Source organism: Melospiza melodia, chromosome 16 (assembly GCF_035770615.1).
Source record: "Melospiza melodia melodia isolate bMelMel2 chromosome 16, bMelMel2.pri, whole genome shotgun sequence".
In the NCBI taxonomy this organism is placed as follows: Eukaryota; Metazoa; Chordata; class Aves; order Passeriformes; family Passerellidae; genus Melospiza; species Melospiza melodia.
Genome location: NC_086209.1, coordinates 19,682,587 through 19,707,477, shown reverse-complemented (window position 1 = coordinate 19,707,477; position 24,891 = coordinate 19,682,587). Strand labels below are relative to the sequence as shown.

The following is a 24,891-nucleotide window of genomic DNA, read 5'->3' as shown; positions in this document are numbered from 1 at the left end:
TCCATACCTGGTGTGGGCAGGAACATCCCTTGGGGAGGACAGCAGGGGACAGTGCCTGTGCTGCTGGGCTGGGCTGGGGACAGGAAAAGGGAGATGGCTCCTGGGCTTGGGACAAAACAGAGCTTAAAGGAGGCTCCTGGAGGGGTGGGCAACTGTGGCCATGTTCACAGGGGCCCCAGGATGAAGGAAGAAATGAGGATCTGACTCCATGTTTCAGAAGGCTGATTTATTATTTTATGATATATATTACATTAAAACTATACTAAAAGAATAGAAGAAAAAGTTTCATCAGAAGGCTGGCTAAGAATAGAATAGGAAGGAATGATAACAAAGGTTTGTGCCTTGGCTCTCTGTCCAAGCCAGCTGACTGTGATTGGCCATTAATTAGAAACAAGCACATGAGACCAATCCCAGATGCACCTGTTGCATCCCACAGCAGCAGATAACCATTGTTTGCATTTTGTTCCTGAGGCCTCTCAGCTTCTCAGGAGGAAAAATCCCAAGGGATGGATTTTTCATAAAACATGTCTGCAACAGGCAAGCAGCTTGCATTGAAGAGAGTGGTCCCCATGGCACTTGCTGCAGAAGCCCCGGTGAGTGTTGGTGTGCTTTGCTGTCCCCAAGGCTGAGCAGCTCTCTGTGTGCTCTGCCCAGTGCCTGGGTGCTGTCCCTCCTGCTGCTCCTTGCCCAGAGCTGGGTGATGCCTGTGGCGTCTCCTTGCTCCTCCATCAGGTGGGTGCTGTCCCACCCTGGCTTTCAGGGGTGTCTGCAGAAATACAAAATCTCCCCCAAACAGCTCACCAGTCCCTGGGTTTTGTTTACATCACCTGTAAACAAGATGAACCCAGGGAACAGATGCACCTTTTACTGTTAATAGATCAAAATTATAGATGATCACAAAATAACAGCATACAGAATGCTCAGCTGATGTAAATTATTTTTTCCTCTATTTCCTTCCATTAGCCAGCAGCCATTTACCCCAGGCAGAGCTGTGTGCCAGGGAAACACCAGGCTGGATGTGGAGCAGCAGGCTGGGTAAGTGCTGGGTGAGATAGCTCTGCTGATGGGCTGTGATGAGATGGAGTGTGAAAATCAGAGGGACTGGGAGGTAGAAGACGCTACATGTCATTTTACCTCTATTTCTTATGAAAAAGGCAGAAAGCTGTTCCTGTCTGATTTGTGGTCTTCTGTCCAGGGTATTGCTTGCTCCAGGACAGAATTTGGCCTGCAGAGCAGTGAGGAAAGTTTGTAGCATTGGCAACAACGCTGTGTGATTCAGGAGCGAGCCCTTAAACAAGATTATTACTCATTTTACCAGGCACAGCTATCCATTATGGTTAATAAAACACTGCATAAGTGATTCTCAGCCTGATCCAAACAATATATCTTATGGCCCAGCTGGGCTCACTTTTACCCTGAGCCTCACAATCAGGATAGGTTGGCATCAGCAGACACTGAGAGATTGGTACCTGATGGCACAGACGGCCAAGATCTGCCTCCTCCTTTCCAAAGGGATGAGTGATGCTGGATGGGCTCTGCTGCCACCTCCCCAGCACGTCCTTCTCTCAAGGACAGGGTCCCTGCTGGCATGGTGGGACATTGTCCTGGGGCTCTGGGGAGAGGGCAGATCCTCCCCAGGCTGGGCAGGCTGGGCACCTGTACAGACTGGGCACGCTGTGCCCCTGCTCCAGGGCAGCTGGGTGCCCTCTCGAGGGACACTGCTTTGTGCTTGTGCCCTGCTGGAGCAGCAGCTGCTGCTCTGGGTGCCCACAAGGGGATGTCTCATCATCCCAGGGCAAATGGGTGAGTGCTGCCTGCTGGGCAAGGGGAGGAAGGGCAGCCTGGCCTTGGTCAGGGCACTCCAGTGGAAAGGAGGCCCAGAACTTGCTGTGGAGGTGTGGCTGCTGCAGGGCTGGTGGCATGGCTGCTGCAGGGATGGTGGCATGGCTGCTGCAGGGATGGTGGCGCGGCTGCTGCAGGGCTGGTGGCACTGCAGGGATGGTGGCGCGGCTGCTGCAGGGATGGTGACACAGCTGCTGCAGGGATGGTGACACAGCTGCCTCCCCATGCCGTGCTGCAGGAGGCAGAGCCAGCCCCCTGCCTGCAGGCTGCCCCTTGCATTCAGCATTGCACCTGCCCTGCCAGGCTCTGGGAGCAGCTCGGGGAGTGCTGGGGCAGCAGCAGGAGCTGCTCCCTGCCAGGAGGCTCTTACCCCACAAATAAGGAGCAGGCCCTTGCTCTGCAGTGTGCTGGTGGCCGGCTGGGGGGCTCTGCTCCAGGCCATCCATCTGGCATCTTTTTAGACACTCTACTCAGTTTTTTCCACCTTGCCAAAACAAATCCTTGCAGGCTATTAATCACTGGCTCAGAACAGCATCCACCCAGGTTCAGTTGTGCTAAGATATGCCAGCCCTTGTCTGACATCGTGTAGCCATTTCAGGAGGACATAATTACAATTGTTAGGCATTTTTCTAGCTTTTCCTGCCTCCTCTCCCAGGTGATGTTATGTGAGGAATCCCTTTCCCTGACATCCTCAGCTCAAACTCCACTGCTCACCTGGCTGTGCTGCGGGGCAGGAGCATCAGGCTCACTGCAGACAGGGCAGGAGGGGAGCCACAACCTGCCAGTCTCAGTTTGAGGGGTGAAAATAACCCACGTGGCAATGCTGGGGGAGATCTGGGGCTTTGGTGGGTGCATTCTGCAGCCTCCCTGTGTCTGCAGTTGCAGAAGTTGCAGTAGGGGATGCCAGGGAGGAGGGAAGTGCACCGGGACTGGTGCCTGGGTGTGGGATGTGGGCACGCAGCCTTGAAATGCCAAAGTCAAAACCAGCGAGGAGCCAGAGCCAGATTCCGTGATGTGGGCACCTTGGTGGGATGGAAGGAGCCAGAGCCAGAGTCCCTGATGTGGGCACCTTGGTGGGATGGAGCTGGAGCCTGCTCTCAGCCCCGTGGCTGCTTCTCAGCTGGTGCTGGATCTCCGTCGGCAGCTCTGGAGCCAGGACAAATTGCAGCAGCTGAGGAATGCTGCTGAAATCCCCCAGCTGACGCTCAGGGCTGCAGCAGGAGGCTGCACATCCCAGAAATGAGTCCTGCCTGTTGGCGTGCTGGGAAGGAGCCTTGTGGCTCAGGGGTAAAGGCAGATGAACTGTCAGTGTTCTGCCAGTTCCACATCTTCCAGTTTGTGCTGGAAGATGGAAGAGGTGCGGTGTCTCTGACCTCTTGCATGGAGTCAGCAGCAGACTAAGTAGCATCCAGAAATAAACGGGGTGAAAAGCAGAAAGAGAAATGCAGAACAAGTGATTTAGCTCTGTTCACGAGTGTTGTGAAAGATGGGCTGGGTGTTGCTGGAGCGGCTGTCGGAGTTGGCTGAGCTCTCTGTGTTATCTGTGGAGCCGCTCAGACTCGAGACACCGCATTGCTCTGTTCCACTAAATCACTGTCTTTCCCCAGGTGGCTCTATTCCCCGACCTTCACAATCTGTTCGTCCACGCGGGGACCCGGAGCCTGAATTAAGATGTGCTGTTTGTAAGCAGGGCAGAGAGAGCGGAGATTGTCCCATCGCCTGGGATAACCTTCACCGGCAGGCGCATCTCCTGCAGCGAGAGCCTTGGCCGCCTCTCCATCCATCCGTGCCCAGCCCGGGGCCGTCTGTCGCTCACCTGCGGGGCCAGCAGCGGCTCCGGCCCGCACGCAGGCGGCCGAGCCCGTGTGGGGAACGGGGCCGTTCCTGTCCCGGGGGCCGCTCCCGTTCCTGCCCCTGTCCCGGGGGCCGCTCCCGTTCCTACCCCTGTCCCGGGGGCCGCTCCCGTTCCTGCCCCTGCCCCTGCCCCGGGGGCCGCTCCCGTTCCTGCCCCTGTCCCGGGGGCCGCTCCTGCCCTTGACCCTGCTCCGGGGGCCGCTCCCGTTCCTGCCCCTGTCCCGGGGGCCGCTCCTGCCCTTGTCCCTGCCCCGGGGGCCGCTCCCGTTCCTGCCCCTGCCCCTGGGGTCGCTCCCACCTCTGCTCCGGGGGCCGCTCCCGTTCCTGCCCCTGCCCCGGGGGCCGCTCCCGTTCCTGCCCCTGCCCCGGGGGCCGCTCCCGTTCCTGCCCCTGCCCCGGGGGCCGCTCCCGCCTCTCCCCCTGCACGTGCCCCCGGCACACATCCCATCCTCCCCGAGCTTCGCCTCCTGCCCTCCCTCCTCTCTCCTCCCCGCCTTTAATCTCTGCTTTAGTTGTTGTGCAGGCGGGCGCAGGGCAGTTAGCGCGCCGTGATGTGTGTTCGGGGCCCGGGCTGGAAATACGGCTCATTACCTGGAGCGGGGAATATTAAGCGCTTCTCTCTGTTGGCCATTTGATCACAAGGTTATCCTGTTTGATGGTTTTATACCCTGGAATTGATTGCATGGGAAATATTTAGGCAGCATGGCTGGGATGTGTGTCTCCCCACGGGCTGCCAGGTGCAGGTGAGCTACTGCACTGTGGGGAGGCACTCAGGGGTGATCAGCAGCCCCCTCCAGAGCTCCAGGTCATCTTTCCTAGCAGGAGATGGGATTGAATCGAGCAAGCCGCAGTTATTTGGTGTGATCCTGCAGCAGCCAGCGGGACACAGAGCAGTGAGGTGGGGGAGAGGCTGTATCACTTATTGCAGCCCCCTGAACCATGCAGCATGCTTTGCTTTGTGTCTCGGGTCCAGGGAGACCTCCGAGCCCCTTGCAGTACCTAAAGGGGCTGCAGGAGAGCTGGAGAGGGAATTGAACAAGGGCATGGAATGACAGAGCAAGAGGAAATGGCTTCACACTGGCAGAGGATAGATTTAGGTTAGATATTAGAAAGAAATTCTTCCCTGCGAGAGTGGAGAGGCCCTGGCACAGGGTGCCCAGAGAAGCCATGGATCCCCCATCTCTGTGAGCATTCAAGGACAGCTTGGACAGGGCTTGGAGCAGCCTGGGATGGTGGAAGGTGTCCCTGGCTGTGGGAAGGTTTGGAACTGGAAGATCCTTCAGGTCCCTTCCAAGCCACAGCGTCCTGTGATGCTGGCTGCCCTTGCCTCGCTCTTGCCCCGTGCAGGCTGGGGAGAGGCAGCTCCCTCCCACTCCTGGCTGTGCCCTGTGCTGCTTCTGTCACACAGCGTGGGGCTGCTGGCTCCTCAGGCACCTTCAGAGAGCCCCAGCTGGTCATTCCTCCCCTTTCCCCACGGTCATTCCTCCCCTTTCCCCACGCTGTGCTGCCAGGCAGGCTGTGTGAATTGGGACTGGGTCCAGCGGGCTTCCTCTGGACTGACACCAGAGCTGGAGCAGAGAATCAGCCCTGCACCTGTCACTTTTATAATACAGGCTTTAAATCTGATTATGGCTGCCTGTCTGGCTCTGCATTATGTGCTCCATGATTATTCAGCATTATGTAATCTTTGATAAAAGATGCTGCATCAGTAAAAGTGAATTAAAGTATTGAGTGATAGGAGTTTATCGAATTCCTCAGAGCGATGTTGTCCTCTCTTTGGCACTTTAACCTCTTCAGTGCAAGGAGCGTGCCAGACTGTGCCCTTGCTAACAGCCAGGAAACCCTGCTGACTTGGGTGGAATTGCAGGAGTACAAATAAAGTTAGATTTCAGCTTAGAAAGACAGTTTTTTATAGTCTAAAGACTCAATATTTTACAGCAGCGGTCTCTTATCTGCATTATGTGCAAAGTGCTAACAGAGTTGCACAGACAGATGTCTGCAAGTCCTGCAGATGCTCAATAAGGTTTGGCTCTCAGAGGGATGATGGGCAGAGCTGGCCAGGATCTCCTTACTCCAAACCCTCTTGAGAATGGGCACTGAATTCCCTTGAGATGAAAAGAAAAATGTCTTTAAATCTAAGCTGAATACTTTGTCTCATTTTCCAAACACTCCCCGAATATAAAAACGTGTATTTTTCTCCATTTAGGGCTTCTCTTTCTCATCACACAGTAGATGTTTCATGGCTGAATGGTCTGGGGATTTTGCTCTGAGTCTTCCTATTTCTTCACTTCCTTCTTCTATGCCACAGGTTTTTTCTTTTTCTACTTCACTGTGATATTAGAAACATTTCAAGGGGAAGAAAAACCACAAACCTAAACTGTAACTCCTGACACCCGATACTTTGAAAAGCTTTCAAGTTGTGCAGAACTGGATAAGCAAAGAAAGGAAAAAAATAAACCTACATCATTTATTTTACTTCACCTAGTAGCTAAAAGAAAAGGTGCTGGAAAGGGGAAAAACAACACTTCAGAACTGAGAAACCAAAAGAAAGGTTCTGAAAAATTAAAAAGATAAAGTTTGTCTTTGATGTTTAAAACAGATTTCAAATTTTCAAACTATTTTGTGCGTGCTCTGCCCAGTTCTGCAGAGAGATGGGGTGCTGCCTTTGCTCCCCCTGGCTCCAGCAGAGGATGAGGGGGCTGGTGCAGGGGCCTGAGGGATGAGGGCAGGCACTGAGCCCCCCAGCCCACCCTGCCCTGCAGCCCCACAGCCCAGGGCAGGCAGCATGTGAGCAGGAGCAGAGATCTGTGGGCAAGGGCTGATCCCTGCCTGACCTTTCCCATCATCCCGGAAAAGGAATGCTCAATAAAACCCCTGATACCATGGTTTAAAATATACATCTTTCAGATGCTGAGGTTTACTTTCTGACAGGGATGAGGGCTGGAGAGGAGTCGTCACTTTAGTGCTCAAACAAAGGGCTGCAAGCTGCACTTCTTGCATATAATTCAAAGCTTTCCTTATGCTACAGGGTGGGCAGATGAGATCTCTGTCCCGCGCTGCCCAGCCCCAGCAGTGAGGTGGGTGACAGACAGGTCTGGTGCCATCCTGCTCCTCAGCCTCCTCCTGTGGCCCCGGGCTCCAAGGGGGACGATGCAGCTGCCCAGCAGCAGCAGGAGGCGCTGCCACAGGATGGGCTGGCAGGGCTTTGGCAGGGGGAACACGGGCACCACCCTGTCACCAGCTCCCTCCCAGCCAGGCCACCAGGAGTGATGCCAAGGGCAGCACCAGGTGCGCTGCAACAGGAGTGCTGGGCTTTGCATCAGCTAATTGTGTTGCAAGGAGCGGAGTGAAGCTTTTAGATCTCAGAGCCAACGTGTGGCATCTTTATTAATGTGCCTACTTGAGTTCCCTGGGACGCGATGTTTTCTCCTCACCCTGGCCATCCATCTGAACTGATAATGGGACTATTAATCCATCCTGCTGACAGCACGCGCAGACCTCCAGCGAGGCAGGAGATGGGGAAGAGGTGGGGCTGCAATCGATGCTTGTTCTGTTCCGAAGGGATCCCTCTGACACAGCGAGCTGCAGGTAAGCAGGTGCAGAGTGACCAAGGCCACAGGTGATGGGTGGCTGCCAGCTGTGGCCTGGCTTCTCCTTGCTCAGCTGGAGAGCATCCTGCAGGAAAGCACGAGAGGTGAGATGTTCTACAGGAGGCACACCTGGAGACCTTGTGAACATCACACTGTTCGGGTTCTACGCTCAGCAACCTCCTGTCAGTTATTGACCCACTTCTAATCCCCCTTTGCACCCACAGAGGTGAAGTTCCTCTGATCTCAGGGCCTTTCCAGCCCTGCCTGGCTTTGAGGTGACTGGCACAGCACCCATTGTCTGTGGTTTCCTTTATAGCAGCAGAAATATGTATATGCAATAAAGAAATGCAGGTCTTTTATAGGTATGATCTATAAAGAAATAGTTCAGTGGAAAAAGAGCTGGGAAATGAGGTGCATCCCTGCCCAGCTCTTGCTCCTCTGCCCAGCCCCTGCCAGTGGCTGATCCCAGGCGCTTTTATATTCAGACTGATCCTGTCTGGTTTTAAATATCTCAAGCCACAGAACTTTCTCCCTCCAGGGAACCACGTCGCAGTCTCATAATTTTCGCTGTCAGCAGAGGGGATTTTTTCCCCCTGTGACATTCAACCTAAATGCTCCATTTCCTCATTTCCTGTCATCCCTTCTGGTGATGCCCCTTGTACTCTATTAAATAATTCCTTCCCTCCCTCTCTATTTACTCCAACCAGATCTGTAAGGCTCTTAGTTTGTCTCCCCACGGACAGCTCTTAACCAAGCAATATATATATTTAAGCCTTTTAATCTTCTTTCAGAAATCAGTCTCTCCGTGCCTTTGATCATTTGTGCGGCTTCCCTCTGAAGCGCCGCCAGCCCGGCTGTGCCGGGGAGCGGCGCTGGGGCCGCACCTGAGCCCCGCAGCCGGGCGGGACCGGCTCCGTCCGTCCCCGCTGCCCCGCACGGCAGCGTCCCCCTGCTGACCCCTGGCCCCGCTTTTCTCTGGGGCGTCGCTGTGCACCGCGGCTTGGCTTGGCTTGGCTTGGCTTGGCTCGGCTCGGCTCAGCCCGGCTCAGCCCTGCTGTCGCTCCGCTCGCCTTCGCGTCCCAGCCGCGCTCGCTCACATCTGTGCACGGCGCAGCTCCTTTCGCCGCTTCCTGCCCGTGTTTCTAATCTCGCCAGGCCCTTTCTGTGTTAATTTTCTATGCTTGCTGGAGCTCACAACACCTCCCAGTATAGCATCATCTGCCAAATTCATTAATGTGTAGTTTACTCCCTCTTTCCAGGTCATTAATGAGGGTATTAAATGAGAGCAGCCCTAACCTAGATCCCTGCAGTACCCCATAAACACCTCCCCCTGCTTCTAATTACCCTTTGTTTATGATCCCTCAGCCAGGTTTTCAATCCGCACGGCACAGTTCAAGTCATCAGAATTAATTTTCTCATGGAAGACTTCGACAGGGCCTTGCCCCTCGTGCGGTCCCCACATGCCACCCCTCCGTGTCCCACTGCCACTCCCCCGTGGGTCACAGTGACCTACGCTGCTGCTTGCCGGACAGGAGAAGGAACGCCTGCCAAAGGCCTTTCCTCTGCCGGCTGCTGTCCCTCGGCTCCAGGACACGGCAGCGGAAATGGGGGCCTGCGTCCCTGCGGTGTCCCGCGGGGAGGAGCGGGTCCCCTCGGCTGTCCCCGGGCGCTGTGTCCCTCCCTGGACGGGGACACCCTGGAGGGACGCTGTCCCGGGGGATGGAGACAAAGGGCGGTGCTGTCCGGGACAGGCGTCACCGGAGAGTGGTGGGTGTCCCCGGACAGATGCCATGCGGGATGGGATCACGGGGACGGTGTCTCTGAACGGATGCTGTCCCAGGGACGGTGACTGCATGGACGCTGTCCCTGGCGGCAGGGGGTGCCCCGGTCACCCTCTACAGGCCCTCCCAGCCGGGCGGGGCCCGTGCCGCCCGAGGACCCCGCCCAGGCCGGGTGTTCCTGAGTCCCGGTGTTCTGGTGTCCCGTTCTCTCGGTGTCCCGGTGTCTCGGTATCCCGGTATCGCATTCTCTCGGTGTCCCGGTGGTGTCCCGGTGTCTCGGTATCCCGTTCTCTCGGTGTCTCGGTGCCGCCCCCCGCGCGGCCGCCAGATGGCGCCCTTGTGCCTGGGAAGACGCGCCGGGGCCCGACGGCGCGGCCGGGCCGGGCCGGGCTGAGCCGGGCTGGGCTGGGCCGGGCGGGGCGGGGCAGGACCGAGCCGGGCCGGGCCGGGCCACACCGGGCCGTGCCCGCGGGGCGCGGCACCACCCAGGTGTCGGTTCTCGATGCCAACCACCCAGTGGGACCCGTGCCGCGGCAGATGCACCGGACCCCCGCCCCGCTGCCCCCCTCTCCCTTCGCTGCCTGCCCGCTGCCGACCGGCGGGCTGCGGGACGCTTTGCCGACGGCGGCGCCGGTACCGGCCCCGCTGTAACCCCGGGGAGGGGAGCGGCGTGTTAGGAGGTTTCCGAGCCGCGACCCGCCGGGGGTTTTCCCGGTGATATCTTTCCCCGGCCCCGCACAGAGCCCCCGGGACCTTGCGGACGGCGCGGAGACGGGAGGTAAGGCACGGGCACACGCACTCGGGAACGCTTTATTTCATCGTTATGTTAGAAGGACACGGTACCGCGGTGGTTTCTCCAGGGAGCAGCACGGAGCAGCGAGCGCTGCGGGGCTGGAGCCTCCCGGGGGCGTTGGGCGGTCCCGGGCCCCTCGCCGGCTCCCGGGAACACTGCCCGGCGGGGCGGGGTCCTCCTGCCCCAGAGGGTTGGGTCTCTACTGAACGGACTTTGGGCGTTCCGCGGGATTCTGTGGTCCCCGCGCTGCCCGCGAGATCCGCCACCGCCCAGCGCGCACTGGCTGAAGAAGTAACCGCCGGTAACCGCGGCCGCGGAGCCAAAACACCACTGCGTCCGCAGCTCCCGGGCAGCGGGACGGTCTCAGCGGGGCAGGGGAGCAGGGACAGCAGGGACAGTAGGGACAGCGGGCTCCCGGCTTGGGCAGCGGCTCCGTCCGGTCCCGCTCCGCTCCGCGCGGCTCCGTGCCCGCTCCGCTCCCGTCCGCGCCGCCGGCCCCGCCGCGGCCCCGCCCCCGGCCGGCGGCGCTCTCCCATTGGCGGCGGCGCGGCGCGCCGGTCCCGCCCCCGAGCGCCCATTGGCTGCGCCGGGCGCCGCCCGCCCCCGCGCCGCCCGCCCCCGCGCCGCCCGCCGGCGCTCCGGACTGCGGGCAGTGGCGTGCGGCCGCCGCAGCGAGCGCCGGCGGGAGCGGGCTCGGCTGGCTCGGCGCTGCGCTGCACGGCTCGGCTCCTCGCTCCTCGCTCCGGTACCGCTCGGCTCAGCGCCCCGCTTCTGCGCCCGCACCCGCTCGCCATGCCCGGCCCTTCCGCCGCGCCGCCGGCACGGAGCGCCTGAGCGGACGGCGTTGGCGTGTGCGCGGGGGACCGCGGCTCCGGTGCCCGCAGCCGCCCGCCCGCCGCCGGGGCAGCCCGGCGGGCGCTGCCCGCATGAGCGCGGCGGGCCGCTGAGGCGCGCGGCCGGCGGCCGTCGGGGCGCGGCGCGGCGGGCGGAGCGGCGGCGCGGCCATGGGGGCTCTCCCGGCGCTGCTGGGGGCCGCCTTGCTCTGGGCCGGCGCCGGGGCCCTCGTCAACCTCAAGTACTCGGTGGAGGAGGAGCAGCGGGCCGGCACGGTGATCGCCAACGTCGCCAAGGACGCCCGGGACGCCGGGTTCGTGCTGGACCCCCGGCAGCCCGCCGCTTTCCGGGTGGTCTCTAACTCGGCCCCCCACTTGGTGGACATCAGCCCCGGCTCCGGGCTGCTGGTGACCAAGCAGAAGATCGACAGGGACCTGCTATGCCGACAGAGCCCCAAGTGTGTCATCTCGCTGGAGGTGATGTCCAGCTCCATGGAGATCTGCGTGATCAAGCTGGAGATCAAGGACCTTAACGACAACGCGCCCAGCTTCCCCACGGACCAAATCGAGCTGGAGATCTCGGAGACGGCCAGCCCTGGCACCCGGGTGCCCCTGGAGAGTGCCTATGACCCGGACTCGGGCAGTTTTGGGGTGCAGAGCTATGAGATCACCCCCAATGACCTCTTTGGGCTGGAGACCAAGACGCGGGGGGACGGGTCTCGTTTTGCTGAGCTGGTGGTGGAGAAGAGCCTGGACCGTGAGACCCAGTCCCACTACAGCTACGTGATCACGGCGCTGGATGGTGGTGACCCGCCCAACTTTGGCACGGTGGAGCTCAGCATCCGCGTCATCGACTCCAACGACAACAACCCGCTCTTTGAGGAGCCAGCCTACACCGTCAGCGTGCCTGAAAATGCCCCGCCGGGGACGCCAGTCATCCGCCTCAACGCCTCCGACCCGGACGAGGGCACCAACGGCCAGGTGCTCTACTCTTTCCACAGCTACGTCTCTGAGCGGGCCCGGGAGCTCTTCCAGATCGACCCCCAGAGCGGCCTCATCACGGTGAGCGGTGCCATCGACTACGAGGAGGGCCACGTCTACGAGCTGGACGTGCAGGCCAAGGACCTGGGGCCTAACTCCATCCCTGCCCATTGCAAAGTGACCGTCAGCGTCCAGGACGCCAACGACAACCCGCCCCTCATCAACCTGCTGTCTGTCAACAGCGAGCTGGTGGAGGTGAGCGAGAACGCCCCGCCGGGCTACGTCATCGCCCTGGTGCGCGTCTCGGACCGCGACTCGGGGGCCAACGGGCGCGTGCAGTGCAAGCTCCTGGGCAACGTGCCCTTCCGGCTGCAGGAGTACGAGAGCTTCTCCACCATCCTGGTGGACGGGCGGCTGGACCGCGAGCAGAGGGACCAGTACAACCTCACCATACAGGCCAGGGATAATGGCATCCCGTCCCTGCAGGCCACCAAGTCCTTCACCGTCAAGATCACCGATGAGAATGACAACCATCCCCACTTCTCCAAGCCCTATTACCAAGTCATCGTGCAGGAGAACAACACCCCGGGGGCCTACCTGCTCTCGGTGTCGGCCAGAGACCCTGACCTGGGCCTCAATGGCAGCGTGTCCTACCAGATCGTGCCCTCCCAAGTCAGGGACATGCCTGTTTTCACCTATGTCTCCATCAACCCCAACTCTGGAGATATCTATGCTTTGAGGTCCTTCAACCATGAGCAGACCAAGGCCTTTGAGTTCAAAGTCTTGGCAAAAGATGGGGGTAATCCCTCTCTGCAGAGCAATGCCACCGTCAGGGTGATCGTCCTGGACGTCAATGACAACACGCCCGTGATCACGGCCCCGCCGCTGGTCAACGGGACGGCGGAGGTGTACATCCCCAGGAACGCGGGGGTTGGCTACCTGGTCACCGTGGTCAAGGCAGATGACTATGATGAGGGTGAAAATGGCAGACTTTCCTACGAAATGGTGGAAGGAGACAGAGGATTTTTTGAGATCGACCAGGTCAATGGAGAGATAAGGACCACCAGAGCCTTTGGGGAGAATGCCAAAACAGCCTATGAGCTCATCGTGGTGGCTCACGACCATGGGAAAACATCTCTCTCGGCTTCTGCCTTGATTTTGATATACCTGTCTCCAGCCCTGGATGCCCAGGAGTCCATAGGATCTGTTAACCTCTCCTTGATTTTCATTATTGCCCTGGGGTCTATTGCAGCCATTCTTTTTGTCACCATGATCTTTGTGGCAGTCAAGTGCAAAAGGGATAACAAGGAAATCAGGACCTACAACTGCAGGTAAAGCTACCTTTGTTTATGTGCACCTGCGGGTCTGCTTTGATTTTTGCCCCCGCTGTTACTTTTGCATTTGCTGCTGTATACTCGGGGGCGGCGAAGAGGGGTGGATTTGCCTTAGGAGCAAAACTGAGGTTCCTACCCCTGCAAGAAGATTTCTTGCAAAGCTTTAAGAAATCGCTCTCTGCGAGGAGAGCGCGGAGTAACGAATCGCCTTAATTGTGCGGCTTGACAATCTGTTGCGGCAGCGCGGGTTCTCCGTGCTCCATCACCGCTCGCAGCGGACAGAGCGGTTTTCCTGGGTCTGCCGGGGGCACGGCTGGTTCGCTGCCGAGGGCGGAGAGCCCCCGGCCCCGCAGCATCCCCGCAGCCGCCGCTGCCAGCGGCATCCCCGAGCCTCGGCGGGCGCTCAAAGGCGCTATTGTGTGCCCGCTGCGGCTCCCGGCCCCGGCACGGCGCGGAGAGCGGCCCCGAGCGGCTCCGGCACCGGGCAGCGCTGCCGGGCACGGCTCCGGGCGTTTCGGTGCCACCGTGCCCCGGCTGGGCCGGCGCTCCTCGGTCCGGAATGCCGGAGGGGAGGTCAGCCCGCGCCCGGAGCGCTGAAAGGCTGAGCGGGGAAATCCAGTCCCCTGAATATGTAACAGCCCGGCGATTATTGTCTCTCTTTTACTATTCTCTGTGTTACACAAGTTAGGAGACAAATGCTAACCACACATGAATATCAATCAGATGCCATAAAAGAGCAGCTGCAATGCCTCATAAATGGTTTAATCCTGTTACTAGTGAAATAGCCATGACTTCTCCATTCCTTCGGCACCGAGTCGTTTCAGAGAGGAGGGATGGAAATTAATTTTGCTCTACCTTGGAAACGCACGCTCGCCCCTGGCAATTCAGCGGCGCGGGGGGATGTGCGGTCTTTAAAGTTTTATTTACGCAGAAATAATGCCGGAGAGTCGGGGCATTGTACCCCGTTTTCACAGCGTAAAGTGCGTATATAAGCCTTTTTGCTCGATGGGGGAAAAATCATCTGCAAATAAAGGTCGGTCTGTGCTGTATTATGGGATGTCTAGCTCCGAGTGAAAGCTCACAGAGCAGATTTCTTGCCAGCTCGGCCCATTAAAAGGGGATGGGACCTGAATGGATAAAAATTATGTTGTGGTGGTGCCCCTAACAGCTAGCTACAAACGCATAAGCCCCGGGTTTACTGTGACGGCTTGGGGATTAATGAAGTGCGGTTTAATTAAATAATTGGTCAATAGAGAAAGGACAGAAAAATGAATGCCTGCAGGAAATAATTGGGCTCTCGCATTGCCAAACTTAAACATTTAGGTAAACAAAACAATTAAAGCTTCATCAGGCATTGTTGGACGAGTCAGCAGCATCTAGAGTGTTGGCACAGCAGCAATCCCTGCCTCGCTGTGATTTTTCTGCACACTCGGGGTGCTGGGGCTGCGATCGGTGTGTGTCTGGGCAGGAGGCAGCTGCAGGGCTGGGGAGGCACCAGGCACCCTCTCCCCACGCCTTTGGGCTTTGCGGTGCCTTGTGCGAGAGATTCTTCACTGGAGCTGCTGGAGACTCTTCCAATGACGTGTTCATTTATGAGGCACAGATGAGGGCTGTTCGACTTAGTGGCATTTTCATGCTCAGGCAATTAGCTTTCTGGAACAAGAATATTTGTCCAAGATTTGCCTTTCCCGATAAGCTGTATTATTTATTCATCCAGTTATTTCTGTTGCAGCTATTGGATTTTTTTTAAATGCTGTTATCACAACAAGAAGAGGAGCAAAATCCTGACTTTCAGATGTGCATTTCTGACTGTGCATGGCATTTGATGTGCTTCCCTAGGAAATACCGAGTTGCCCAGTGCTGTGCATGTACAATTAATGGCAGGGACTGTTGTGGTGCTCACTGTGAGAAGATGAGCCACAGCCAGTCTGAGCCGAGCAGACTCAACTAATGCAAGGTGCAAATAATTTGTCATTATTTGCTTGGGTGTTGTTTTGCAGTAACTTTTTTCCTCTGGTGTTTTGCAGAAGGCAAACAAAGCAGTTCATCAGTTGATTCTTTTGGCAGGTGGGAAGCGAAGAGGGAAGGAAAGGCAGAGAAAAACAAGCTTGCAGTGAAATAAAAAGGTCAAAAAGGATCATTTTTCTTTGCAAAACACACGGTTGTTGTTCTCTGGTTTTGAGAAGGTGAAAGCATTTCCCAGCAGAAGGGGATGTGCGTGTCAGTGTGAGGCAGGAATGGAATTCAATTGGAGAAAAGATCAGGTATGATCAGGAGACAGTCAAAACACCAGCAGTTTAGATAAAGCATTAATAAACAAACAGCCTTTGGAGTGTGAGAGAATTGAGCTTGCCAGCTAGGAGTGCTTCTGGGTCTGCTTTATTTACTGCTATGGAAAACGAACTGGGAAAAAAAATCTGCTATTCGTTTTGAATTTTCATTATGGGGACCAAATTAAATCACTTTTAAAATCCTTATTACGCATGGAAATGAATGCAGGTACCCTTTTCAGTTCATGGATTTTAACATCTCCATTTTTCTCTTCTGCAGGCTGGACTTTACTTCTAGTAACTAAATATCAACAATTACATTGACTAGGTCAAAACAGAAGCATTCTCCCTTCCCATTTTTTTACGTGTTTGACCTGAAAACGTTATGCATGTGAAAATAAGCTAAAGAGTTGTGTTGTTGTGTTGCGCCACCAGCCCCAAACCATGACGTAACGTGCACGCCTAAGAGCCCGCACGGAGATGGGGCCAGGCCCTCTGGGTTCCTGCGTGGGAGTTTGGCGGGGCAGGGTTTGGGATGCTCTCAGCCTCTCATTTCCCTCTGTCCCCCAGGATCGCCGAGTACTCCTACGGGCACCAGAAGAAATCCAGCAAGAAGAAGAAGATCAGCAAGAACGACATCCGCCTGGTGCCGCGGGACGTGGAGGAGACGGACAAAATGAACGTGGTCAGCTGCTCCTCCCTCACCTCCTCCCTCAACTACTTCGACTACCACCAGCAGACGCTGCCGCTGGGCTGCCGCCGCTCCGAGAGCACCTTCCTCAACGTGGAGAGCCAGAACAGCAGGAACGCGGGCTCCAACCACATCTACCACCACACCTTCACGGGGCAGAGCCCGCAGCAGCCCGACCTCATCATCAACGGCATGCCGCTGCCCGAGGTGAGCGCGGTGCGGCCGGGGCTGTGCCCGGGGTGGGTTTGGGCTGAGCTGTGCCCAGGGTGGGTTTGGGGTGAGGTGTGCCCAGGATGGGTTTGTGCTGAGCTGTGCCTGGGGTGGGTTTGGGCTGAGCTGTGCCCAGGATGGGTTTGTGCTGAGCTGTGCCCGGGGTGGGTTTGGGCTGAGCTGTGCCCAGGATGAGTTTGTGCTGAGGTGTGCCCGGGGTGGGTTTGGGGTGAGGTGTGCCCAGGATCAGCAGGGTTTGTGCTGAGCTGTGCCCAGGATGGGTTTGTGCTGAGCTGTGCCCAGGATGAGTTTGTGCTGAGGTGTGCCCAGGGTGGGTTTGGGCTGAGCTGTGTCCAGGATGGGTTTGTGCTGAGCTGTGCCCGGGGTGGGTTTGGGCTGAGCTGTGCCCAGGGTGGGTTTGTGCTGAGCTGTGCCCGGGGTGGGTTTGGGCTGAGCTGTGCCCGGGGTGGGTTTGTGCTGAGATGTGCCCGGGGTGGGTTGGTGCTGAGCTGTGCCCAGGATGGGTTGGTGCTGAGCTGTGCCCAGGGTGGGTTTGGGCTGAGCTGTGTCCAGGATGGGTTTGCGCTGAGATGTGCCCGGGGTGGGTTTGTGCTGAGATGTGCCCAGGGTGGGTTGGTGCTGAGATGTGCCCAGGATGGGTTTGTGCTGAGCTGTGCCCGGGGTGGGTTGGTGCTGAGATGTGCCCGGGGTGGGTTGGTGCTGAGCTGTGCCCAGGGTGGGTTGGTGCTGAGATGTGCCCAGGATGGGTTTGTGCTGAGATGTGCCCAGGATGGGTTTGTGCTGAGATGTGCCCGGGGTGGGTTTGTGCTGAGCTGTGCCCAGGGGTCTGACAGTGCCAGCGCTGCCAAAACTGGTGTGACAGTGCCAGTGCTGCCAAAATGGCGCTGACAGTGCCAGTGCTGCCAAAACGGGCTGCTGGGCAAATGGGCACTGCTGCCTTCTGTGTGCTGCACAGGGCAGGCTTTGGTGGTTTCTGTGTGCCTGGCAGAGCACAGTATGGTGGCTTCTCTGTGCTGCACAGGGCAGGCTTTGGTGGCTTCTGTGTTCTGGGCAGAGCACAGTCCGGTGATTTCTGTGTGCTGCACAGGGCAGGCTTTGGCGGTTTCTGTGTGCTGGACAAGGCACACTGCTGTGGTTCCTGTGTGTTGCACAGAGCACACTGCTTTGGTTGTTCCTGTGTGTTGCACAGAGCACACTGCTTTGGTTGTTCCTGTGTGTTGCACAGAACACACTGCTGTGGTTCCTGTGTGTTGCACAGAACACACTGCTTTGGTGGTTCCTGTGTGTTGCACAGAACACACTGCTTTGGTTCCTGTGTGTTGCACAGAGCACACTGCTTTGGTTGTTCCTGTGTGTTGCACAGAACACACTGCTTTGGTGGTTCCTGTGTGTTGCACAGAGCACACTGCTTTGGTGGTTTCTGTGCGCTGCACACCCCAGGGGGAGGCAGTGATGGAGCATGGGCAGGGGGAGCAGCCAGCACTCACCTGTGGGCTCTGGAGCACCCCTGACGTGTGGCCATGGGTGGGGGTTTGATCCCCAGACCCTGCAGAGAGCCCAGAGGGGACCCTCAGGGCCAGGCCAGGCTGTGTGCACGTGCCCGGGATCCTGGAGGTGGCTGTTGGCAGGAGGATTCTGAGTGTGGCGATGCTCAGGGAGCAGACGCTCGCCTTCACAGGAGTTTTTTGCAAAGGCTGTTGGGAGCAGTGTTGGCGGCTGTTCTCTGGAGGCTGCAGGCCCTGCTGGGGGTGCAGACCGTGCAGCATGTCCCATTGTGCCCACCTGCACACCTGGCCCAGTGCTGTCCCTGCGCTCTGCAGGACCCTGGCTGGCATGGGAGGGATGGGTGGTACCTGCTCTGATCCACACCATCCTCATCAGTTTCTTCCAATTCTTTGGCTTTCCTGTACATCACAGGCATCATTTAATGTTGCTTGTTTGTCTCTCTTTGAATTATTGTTTGGTTTTAAGCAAAACAATCAAAGGTTTGTCATGTTTCTTGCTTTGAACAGAATAACAAAGCTGAAAAAGCAGCTGAAATATTTATGGCTCACTCTGTTTTGTGTTCAGTGTGCTGGTGTAAATGCAAAAGGCTGTTGCTGAAGGCAGAGGAGCTGCTTCAGATTCATCCTGGAGCTGCAGAGAGCCAGGCCCAGTGCTCTGCAGGGCTGCTGGAGAGGGCTGGTGCTGGGCCCTGCTCCTGCTGTGCTGGTATTGGCAGAATGCTCACTGAACCCTGGGGTTTGGCACTTCCCCTGGGGCAGAACCAGCTCTGAGAGGTCGTGTACCAGGCTGGCCCACACCAGTGACCACTGCTGTTGTGGGCAGTGCTCCCTGAGGAATTCCTGTGTTCCTGGGGCAGTGTCTTCTGGAGAGGATTCTGGAGTGCATCTCTGGCTGGTGCAATGGGCACTGGAGCAGTGGAGCATCCTGCCAGCCCGTGATTCACAAACCCATCGCAGGCTGGCATTCTCCAGGAGTGCAGGCTGGCACTGGGAGGTCTCGGGTGCCAGGGAGGATGGAAGGACCATCAGGACCATCACAACTGACAAAGGTGGCAGGCAGCTGCGTGCAGAAGGCACTGCTGCCTGTGCTTCTCTGGGTACAACAGCTGGGCTGGGGTCTCATGGAGTGTGCCCTCCAGGGCTGGCCCTGCCTTGCTCACCCTCTTGTGAGGGACAGGGGATGCGTGTTTCTCCCCGTGCCTGCAGCTCGCCCCATTCTCCCGTCTCTGGTGCAGGTGAGGTGCTCTGTGAGGAGCTGGCACTTGCCTGCAGACGCCGGTCTGTCTCCTGTGATGAGTGCTGGAGTGTCAGTGGAGCAGCAGCCCCGGGAGCTGGCCAGGGGCAGCACGCAGCTCACCAGTCCTGCCAGGGCTCTGGTGTGAGGGAAACAGGCCCTGGCAGGGGCTGCTCCCCCTCTGGAGTGCTTCTGGACAAAAGGGCAGGATCGGGGTACAGGGTGGAGAGATCCCAATGGGAAGCTGTTTGGAAGTTTAGTTCAGGGTGGGAATGTTGATGTTTCTTGGCAGAACCCCTGTGTTATGCTTCCAGCTGTTGCAGGCACGGCTGTCTTGCTGGTGGTGTGGGTTCTGTTGGCTTGTATAAATCATGGTGACCCCTGGGAGTGAGGTGGTTCATTGGTGCTGGTGTCACCCTGTCCTGGCCCTCGGGGTGACACAGAAACACCCAGCAGCTGTTCCTATGGGGGAGCATGGCAGCCCCGAGCCCCTGCAGCCCCTGCAGCCCCTGCAGCCCCTGCAGGTTTGGATGCTCCCAGCAATGGAGCTGCTGCTGTTTCCCCAGGGAGGCTCTGTGAGGTGTCAGCACTGGGGAGAGATCACTGCTGCTCCACCTAGGAGTGACTTCTCCTGATGGGAAGGCAAAGCTTGGGCTGAGAACAGATGAAATACGAGGAGAATGTGTCTGTGGCAGTGTCACTTGGCATATGGTGGCTGTGGCTGAGGGTGAGCTATTGCCTCTGCAGCACGTGCTGCCCCAGCAGTGGTGGGTCTGTGATGTGGCTGGTCTTTAACGTGAACCTCATTTATTTTAGCAGTCAGGAGCCTTGAAATAACAGTCCCCAAGGATGCCTTGTTTGTGGAGCTTCAGGAAATGTTTCTTCTAGTGCCGTGGCAGGTCTCGGGGCTGGGAATAATTGGGTTTGTTGGTGCTTCTCATCTTTCCCTGGTGATCTGGAAGGGATTAAAGAGGGGTGTCTGAGGGGCTGCAGCCCCGCTCTGAGGGTGTAACAGAAGTTTGAGCCCACCCTTATAAAGCCTTTCCCTTTGGCTGGGGCTGGGCTGTCAGCTCTGCTTGTGCCAGGGTACAGCTGCCAAGAGAGCATCAGGGATGCAGGGGCATATCCTGGGGTGCTCTGGCCCTGCTGGGATTCAGTGGGTGCCAGGGTGCCACTCAGGGCAGTGCCCACAGCCCCGTGGCTGTAGGCAGTGATGGTAGGAAGCGTTTGGAACAGCTCTGGTGATCCTGGCTGACAGCACGAGGCTCGGCCCCTGTTAGTTCAGGCTGGTTCTGCAGCAGGGACGGTGGGACATGCTGGAGCTGCAAGGGCATTGCTGCTCAGGGCCTTTGCTGCTGCTGAGAGCTCTTTTTGTCTTCCTTGAGCTGGAGGAGAAGTCAGCTTTGAAACCAAAAGGGCTTGTTGTCAGGTTTTGCATGCATATTGCTGGGAGTTGTACCAGGAGATTAAAAATCAAAATTAATAGGAGCCATTAGGCAGCTTCCTTGATAAAAATGCGTGTTGCATTGGGGTGGTGTGGAAATTGGTCTGAATGCTGAGCCCTTTAGGATCCAAGGCACATGACCTGCATGCAGAGCAGCCCCCCTTGGGTAGCACTCACATGCCTGCATCTTGACTTGGTGTTTGAAAGCAAACAGTGTGTGTGTGATGGCTGGATCTGTTACGTGCCAGATTTGCACTGCTTTGGGAGATGGCGTTCGTTTGCTGCTCCAGGATGGGAAACACGCTGGGCACAGCAGCTGGCTCTGTCCCCAGGGCTGCCCTGGGGCCACCGTGGTGGCAGGGCCTGGCTGCCAGAGGCCAGGAGGTGTGACAGGGAGAGGAGAGCCCTCTGTGAGAGGGTGGAAGTGGGTGGAACTGGCCGGGAGGTCCTTGGCTGGCTCTCTGGGATGGCTCTGGGATGGCTCTGGGATGGCTCAGTGGTGGCAGTATTGGAAGTGGCAGCCCTGGCATTGCTCTGTGAGCAGAGCATGGATCAGGCGTGGTCCTGCTCTGGTTCTGCTTTGGTTGAGCCCACAGGAGGAGAAGGTCAGGATGGAGCCCTCTCTCCTCCATCTCTGACCCAACAGGACCCACACACCCAATAGCTCCCAGAGCTGTGGCCATCCACCTCCTCCTGAGCTGATGGCCACCATCAGTAAGATGGGGAATTACTGGTTTTAGTGGTAATCCCAGTCTAATCCCCCAACCTTGATACACTCCCACATAATCCTCACTCACTCTGATTTATTTAGCTGGGGCTCCTCGTGGCTCCAGGGATTATTTGAGGGAGCGGCAGTGGCAGGATGAGGCCCCGTTGGTTTCAGATCTGCTTTGTACTACCTGGAAAGCGTTCTGCTCGCTGTGGGAAATGGTTTTCTCAGCACAATAGAGCAATTTTCGTTTCAGGCAGCACCGGCAGCTTTTGCTCTGGCTATCTGGCGGTGTTAACTAAAGCGCGTTTCTACAGCACACAAAGATTTTTGTTTTGTAAGAAATGAAATCAGCGTGGCTGTTTCTCTTTCTCTGTCATTTCTCTACTTGTCAATTCTTTCTTCCCCTCCAGCTTATCCTCCTCTTCTCCGCTAGCCTTAAAAAGCCCCCAAAGTGTCTGTTATAATCACATTTTGTGTGTTACAACCAGAATGAATGTACTCACTTTAATATGCTGGGTTTGAGGAAATCAGTTTCTGTCTGGTATAACAGACAATTTGTTATAAACCATGCCATTTAGAAGTGAAGGGCCTCGCTTTAGTGCGGCGCTGGGGAAACGTCATGATATATAATTGGAAGGGATTTGGCTTGCTTCTGAGTAATGCTGTGTACAGAGCAGGGAGAAAGGGGAAAAGGAGATGATTTCCAACCCAGAGAAAGTTTGCGGCGTTGAGGCAGGCGGGGTGATGAGATGAGGCTTATTTTCAGGAGCCATAATAATTAAAGCATTAGCAGGGATGATGTTCCACTCGTGGGAAGGCTGGCTTCGCAGGCAGCGCTGCCAGTCTTGTTTTCTCCTTGGGAGGTCACTGTAACTCAGCACTTTTTTGTGCCTGCCACTGATGCACGGTGCTGGGGAAGGCAGGTCAGGCTCTGCTCTGCTCTGCTCTGCCCCCCGAGCCCCTCCAGCCCTGCCTGGAGCCAGCCAGCCTCAAACGGGAGAGACGCTCTCAGCTTTAGACATGCACTGCTTGTGCCCTCCCTGGGGATGGCTTCTGTCCCTGCCTGGGCCCCAGCCCCGCTCTGCATTGCCAGGGATGGTGGGATGGTACCCCCAACCTCCCTGCCTGGGCACCCAGCCCCGCTCTGCCTTGCCAGGGATGGTGGGGTGGGACCCCCAATCTCCCTCCCTCGGCCCCAGCCCCGCTCTGCATTGCCAGGGATGGTGGGATGGGACCCCCTACCTCCCTGCCTGGGCACCCAGCCCCGCTCTGCATTGCCAGGGATGGTGGGATGGGACCCCCAACCTCCCTGCCTGGGCCCCCAGCCCCGCTCTGCATTGCCAGGGACCCTGGTACCCCCAATGTCCCTCCCTTGGCCCCAGCCCCGCTCTGCATTGCCAGGGATTGGGGTGGTGGGGTGGGACCCCCAACCTCCCTGCCTGGGCACCCAGCCCCGCTCTGCATTGCCAGGGAGCCTGGTACCCCCAGCCTCCCTCCCTGGGCACCCAGCCCCGCTCTGCATTGCCAGGGATGGTGGGGTGGGACCCCCAACCTCCCTGCCTGGGCACCCAGCCCCGCTCTGCATTGCCAGGGATGGTGGGGTGGGACCCCCCAATCTCCCTCCCTGGGCACCCAGCCCCGCTCTGCATTGCCAGGGACCCTGGTACCCCCAATCTCCCTGCCTGGGCACCCAGCCCCGCTCTGCATTGCCAGGGATTGGGGTGGTGGGGTGGGACCCCCAACCTCCCTGCCTGGGCACCCAGCCCCGCTCTGCATTGCCAGGGAGCCTGGTACCCCCAGCCTCCCTGTGTGCTGCCCCTGCTGGCCCCAAACCCCAGCAGATCTCTCAGTTTCACTGCTCCCAGAGTGGATTGTGTATCGCTGTGGGTTCCCTGACCTCTCAGAGTGTCACAGGCTGACATTATGGAAATCAGCAGCTCTTTATTCCAGTCTGAGGTCAGCCTAACCAAATTATACATCTCTTAATGCAATCGCCCCAAGCTGTTGTATGGAGAAATTCCCTTCAATACCCTGCAGCAGAGATAAACACAGCAGCCCCCATTTGTGTTTAACCATGCCACGCTCCTGGGTGTGGGGCAAGCCCTTAGTTCAACACTCTTTGGCTTTTCCCAAGATCATCACATCATTTAGGTTGGAAAAGGCAGTTGAGATTGAGTTCAGCTAGGAGCTAAGCATTGCCATGTTCCCCAGTAAACAGCACATGGTTTGTATTGGTGATGTGGGGCTGCCACCCCATCCTGGCAGCTCCTGGGGCGTTCCAGGGGTTTTCTGGGCTATGGTAGGGTCCTGGTTGGAAGGACCAAAGGGGTTTGCTCCAATGCTCTGTGGAGGATTAGGGCTGCTTGTGTTTAACAGCAAGGCCTGAGTGCTCCCATGGATGTGATCATATTGTTGTATATTACATACTGTATGTTGTATTTGTGATATCCTCCATAGAATCACAGAATCATTTAGCTCGAGGATTTAAGATCATCAGGTTGAGACAGTAACCTAACACTGCAGTGTTCACACCTGTATCCCTATGCCTACAGAAAGTGTGTATGGAATTATTACATATTGCATCTAATTATGTGGGTATATAATATGTCATATAATCAGATACATCTCATTTGTTTTTATGCTGCTGCTTTTATGGTTCACTTTTACTGGAACTGGAGAGGCTTCTCTTGTTTTCATAGAATCATAGAATGGTTTGGGTTGGTAGGTTCCTTAAATATTTCCTCTTGGAAAATTTGAATTTCTGATGCACATTTCTAATGCATAACTCGTGAAGTCTATAAAAAAAGCTTCTGCAACTATATTTACATGGCAGATAAGAATTTTCTCTTAAATTGGGAAAGATTTCTAGTAAAGTCTTTTAAAATTTTCATCCAAAGGATAGTCTTGCATGGGCTTTCTTACAGCAGTATCCCAGTGAATCCGTGTTGTATCGAGCGGTCTCTGTGGTTTCTCCCTCTGGTTTCCTTTGCTTACAGCACGTGCTCATGCAGAGCCATCACTGAGGCCAAGTGCAGCAGCCTTTGAATAACCTTGTGTGCATCTGCTTGGCCGGGTGGAAGAGCTGCATTTTCCAGCTGCCATTTCCTCCAGTCCCTCCTGAGGGCTGTGAGCCAGAGCAGCTCCTCAGCCAGGTGCCCTTCCAGCTCCTCGGGCTCCTGCCCTCCCTGGCTGTGCCGTTCCTGAACTCCCAGCAGCCAGAAAGGGCAGAGCCGTGTGCCCTGCCTGCTCCCAGCCCCAGCTGTGCCTGCAGGCTGCCCCGGGATGGGCCTCCCTCCTCTGGGAGACCTCTCTGCCCCATCATCTCTCCTGGGACCTTCTCTCCTCCCTCTCTCCTGGGAGACCTCTCTGCCCCATCATCTCTCCTGGGACCTTCTCTCCTCCATCCCTCCTGCCATCCCTCTCTCCTCCATCTCTCCTGGAACCTTCTCTCCTCCATCTCTCCTGCCATCCCTCTCTCCTCCATCTCTCCTGGCTTTGCCATCTCTCCTCCATCTCTCCTGGAACCTTCTCTCCTCCATCTCTCCTGGCTTTGCCATCTCTCCTCCATCTCTCCTCTTTCCTCCCTCTGTCCTCCATCTCTCCTCCATCTCCCCTCCCTCTCTCCTCCCTGCCATCCCTCTCTCCTGACCCCTTGCCCACTCTGCCAGCAGCTCCTGCTCTTTTGTGGGGGCTCAAATGGGTGAGAGCCCCCAGCCCTGCCCGCTCCCCCTCTCCTGCCAGGCTGCTCGTGGGGCTGGCGTGGCCTTGCTGCAATAAATTGTCAGATATTGTTCCC

The 24,891-nt window shown here is 57.2% G+C and overlaps 1 protein-coding gene across 3 annotated transcripts in view; it reads left to right on the top strand.

Annotated features, from left to right (window-relative positions):
- Positions 1 to 10,860: 10,860 nt before the first annotated feature.
- PCDH19 (protocadherin 19) overlaps positions 10,861 to 24,891 on the top strand; it is a 59,899-nt gene continuing 45,868 nt past the window's right edge. For all 3 annotated transcript variants that reach the window (XM_063170848.1, XM_063170847.1, XM_063170846.1), the window contains exons 1-2: positions 10,861 to 13,005; positions 15,849 to 16,176. In XM_063170848.1, coding sequence (XP_063026918.1) covers positions 10,865 to 13,005; positions 15,849 to 16,176 — 2,469 coding nt within the window. In that variant the 5' untranslated portion in view covers positions 10,861 to 10,864. The remainder of the gene's footprint in view (positions 13,006 to 15,848; positions 16,177 to 24,891) is intronic.